This window comes from Lipotes vexillifer, unplaced genomic scaffold, assembly GCF_000442215.2.
Source record: "Lipotes vexillifer unplaced genomic scaffold, Lipotes_vexillifer_v1.1 scaffold1235, whole genome shotgun sequence".
NCBI classification, from domain to species: Eukaryota; Metazoa; Chordata; class Mammalia; order Artiodactyla; family Lipotidae; genus Lipotes; species Lipotes vexillifer.
This window is the reverse complement of record NW_006775530.1, coordinates 1,386,354-1,388,957: the sequence shown is the minus strand read 5'-3', so window position 1 is coordinate 1,388,957 and position 2,604 is coordinate 1,386,354. Positions and strand designations below refer to the sequence as shown.

Below are 2,604 nucleotides of genomic sequence, written 5' to 3'. Positions count from 1 at the left end.
GCAACAGGAGAGGCCACAACAGTGAGAGGCCCGCGTACCGCAAAAAAAAAAAGAAAAAAGAAAAAAAAAATGGTTTATGGTCTCTGCTATTTTGCTGGATGATTTTAGAAGAAGGGCAAATAAGCCTGTGAAAGATGTCTAGGAAACGTGAATAGTAAGAAGTTGAGTGATTTCCTTGTGAAGTTAGTCAGAGTTAACGAACGGATCCCTAACTTAGCGCCGGAGGTTTGACTTCCCCTTGAGCAAGTGAGCAGACCCTTCATTTCTGAATTGCTTAGTACATCATCTTAACTCCCACTAAACATTTCTTTTTTTTAATTTACTTATTTAATTTATTTTTTTTTTGGTTGAGATGGGTCTTCATTGCTGTGTGTGGGCTTTCTCTAGTTGCGGTGAGCAGAGGCTCCTCTTCATTCAGTGCGCAGGCTTCTCATTGCGGTGGCTTCTCTTGTTGCAGAGCACAGGCTCTAGGCGCACAGGCTTCAGTAGTTGTGGCACGTGGGCTCAGTAGTTGTGGCTCGCGGGCTCTAGAGTGCAGGCTCAGTAGTTGTGGTGCACGGGCTTAGTTGCTCCGTGGCATGTGAGATCTTCTCAGACCAGGGCTCGAACCCGTGTCCCCTGCATTGGCAGGCAGATTCTTAACCACTGCGCCGCCAGGGAAGTCCTCCCACTAAACATTTGATGTCAGCGTTTTCTGTTATTATTCTATCACCAAAAGAAAAAAGGTAGTAATTTGAGTTCCCACCATACGCAAGGTCCTTCATAAAAGCTCCAGTTGATCCCTTATAGTACCTCTGTGAGGTAGTTCCTTTTCCTACTTATTTAGGTGTGGAAACAGACCCAGAGGTTCTATTGCCCAAATCACACAGCTAGGAAATGGCCAGGCTGGGATTTGAGCTCACTGCCGACTGATTCTGAACTTCATGTTCTTGCCACTAAACTTACTGGGGCTAGGGAGGTGGACAGGGAGGGTCGTTTGTCCATTTGCTGTCACACGGGCAGCATGTCAGCATAGGATGTGAACCTTCTTACTGGTCTCAGGTAAATAAATGACTTAATGTGCTACATTTGTTAATAGAGGCTTGCCACTTGAGATTTCATGTAGCTCATCTTTATTCTTTACTGGGGTTCTCAACATGAATCTGGTTGCATGTTAGTCATTGGGAACTTTTTAAAAAATATTGGTGTCCAGACCCCAACCTCAGAGATTCCTATTCACTGGCTCTGGGGTTAGGGTCCAGGCATGTGTTTTCTTTAAAAGTTCTCAAGTGAGTTCTTCTTAATGCAGTCAGATGTGAGAACCACTGATATATTGCTAACCAAAAAACAATAGTTAAGGATTTAATGTTTCTTTTTTTTTTCTAACATAAAATGTATTTTTTCTGCTCTTTAGGGCTTGGATTTTGAGGCCAAGCAGCAGTACATCCTGTATGTGGCAGTGACTAATGTGGCCCCCTTTGAGGTCACTCTCTCCACTTCCACAGCCACCGTCACCGTGGACGTGATAGATGTGAATGAAGCCCCCATCTTCATGCCTCCTCAGAAGAAAGTGACAGTGCCCGAGGACTTTGGCTTGGGCCTGGAGATCACGTCCTACACCGCCCAGGAGCCAGACAGATTTATGGAACAGAAGATCACGTAAGTGTGAGGGGTTTTCCACTTACTGGCAGCAACTGGCTGTGTGCGTACCTGTATGTATAATATATTTTGTTCATGGCATTTTTATCATCATTGGTCTGTGGAAGATCCTTCTCTTGTTTGGCTTATTTATATTTTTATCCCCATTCCCCACACCTTGTCCATTCCGTCCATGGTCAGCCATTGTCGGTTTACTGTGCTTCCTCTTTTTGAATTCACTTAGTGCAGTAGGAATGTGGTTTTAATTTACATACATGGTATTGTGTTATAAGTAGCTTACTGTTTCTTTTTTTGTTTTGTAAACTTGAAGGCGCTTCTGTAATGTAAATCACAGCCACAGATGCTGAAAACACACATACAAACCAACCAACAGCAACACCTCTGTGGCCACGTATGATAAAGGATGTTCTTATTCTTTTGAGAGCTAGGTCTGATGGCATACTTGGTGTTTAGGTGTGACAATGGTGGAAACTCAAAGGGAAGACTGTTAAGCACAAATCCAATCATGGCACATCTGCGTCTTTTTAGCAATAGCATGATTTCCAGAGATAACAAAGGCCTCGGTCACTTCCTCTTCTCAGAGAGAGATTCCTACCTGTTAATATTTACTTTAGAGGAAACTATTAGAATGCTCTCAACTATTTGGGAAAAAGGTTATGCAAATCCAGTATAGAGTCCCACTTGGTAATAAATTGAGCACGTTCTTGTTTGGAGGGGGAGGTGTTTGTGTTTTAGTATCAGTGCCTGTGACTTACTAAATGTAAAACAAACATGAAGTTTAAGTGCAGCTTCAATTTCCGAGTTATTCTGGGAAGTGATAATTTTATCCTGATTGGAAGGGCTCATAAATAGCTTTAAACTGTGCATGTGTGCCATACGGATATAAAGGATCCAGGTAGTGATATTAATGGCTGCTAGAATCATTAGGTCAAGGATGATGAGGAATTTTTTTTTTTTTTTTTTTTT

At 42.4% G+C, this 2,604-nt stretch overlaps 1 protein-coding gene across 2 annotated transcripts in view; it reads left to right on the top strand.

Moving 5' to 3' along the window:
* The window catches only part of CDH1 (cadherin 1), a 77,970-nt gene that overhangs the window by 62,981 nt on the left and 12,385 nt on the right, over positions 1–2,604 (top strand). For both annotated transcript variants that reach the window (XM_007449940.1, XM_007449939.1), the window contains one exon: positions 1,394–1,638. In XM_007449940.1, coding sequence (XP_007450002.1) covers positions 1,394–1,638 — 245 coding nt within the window. The remainder of the gene's footprint in view (positions 1–1,393; positions 1,639–2,604) is intronic.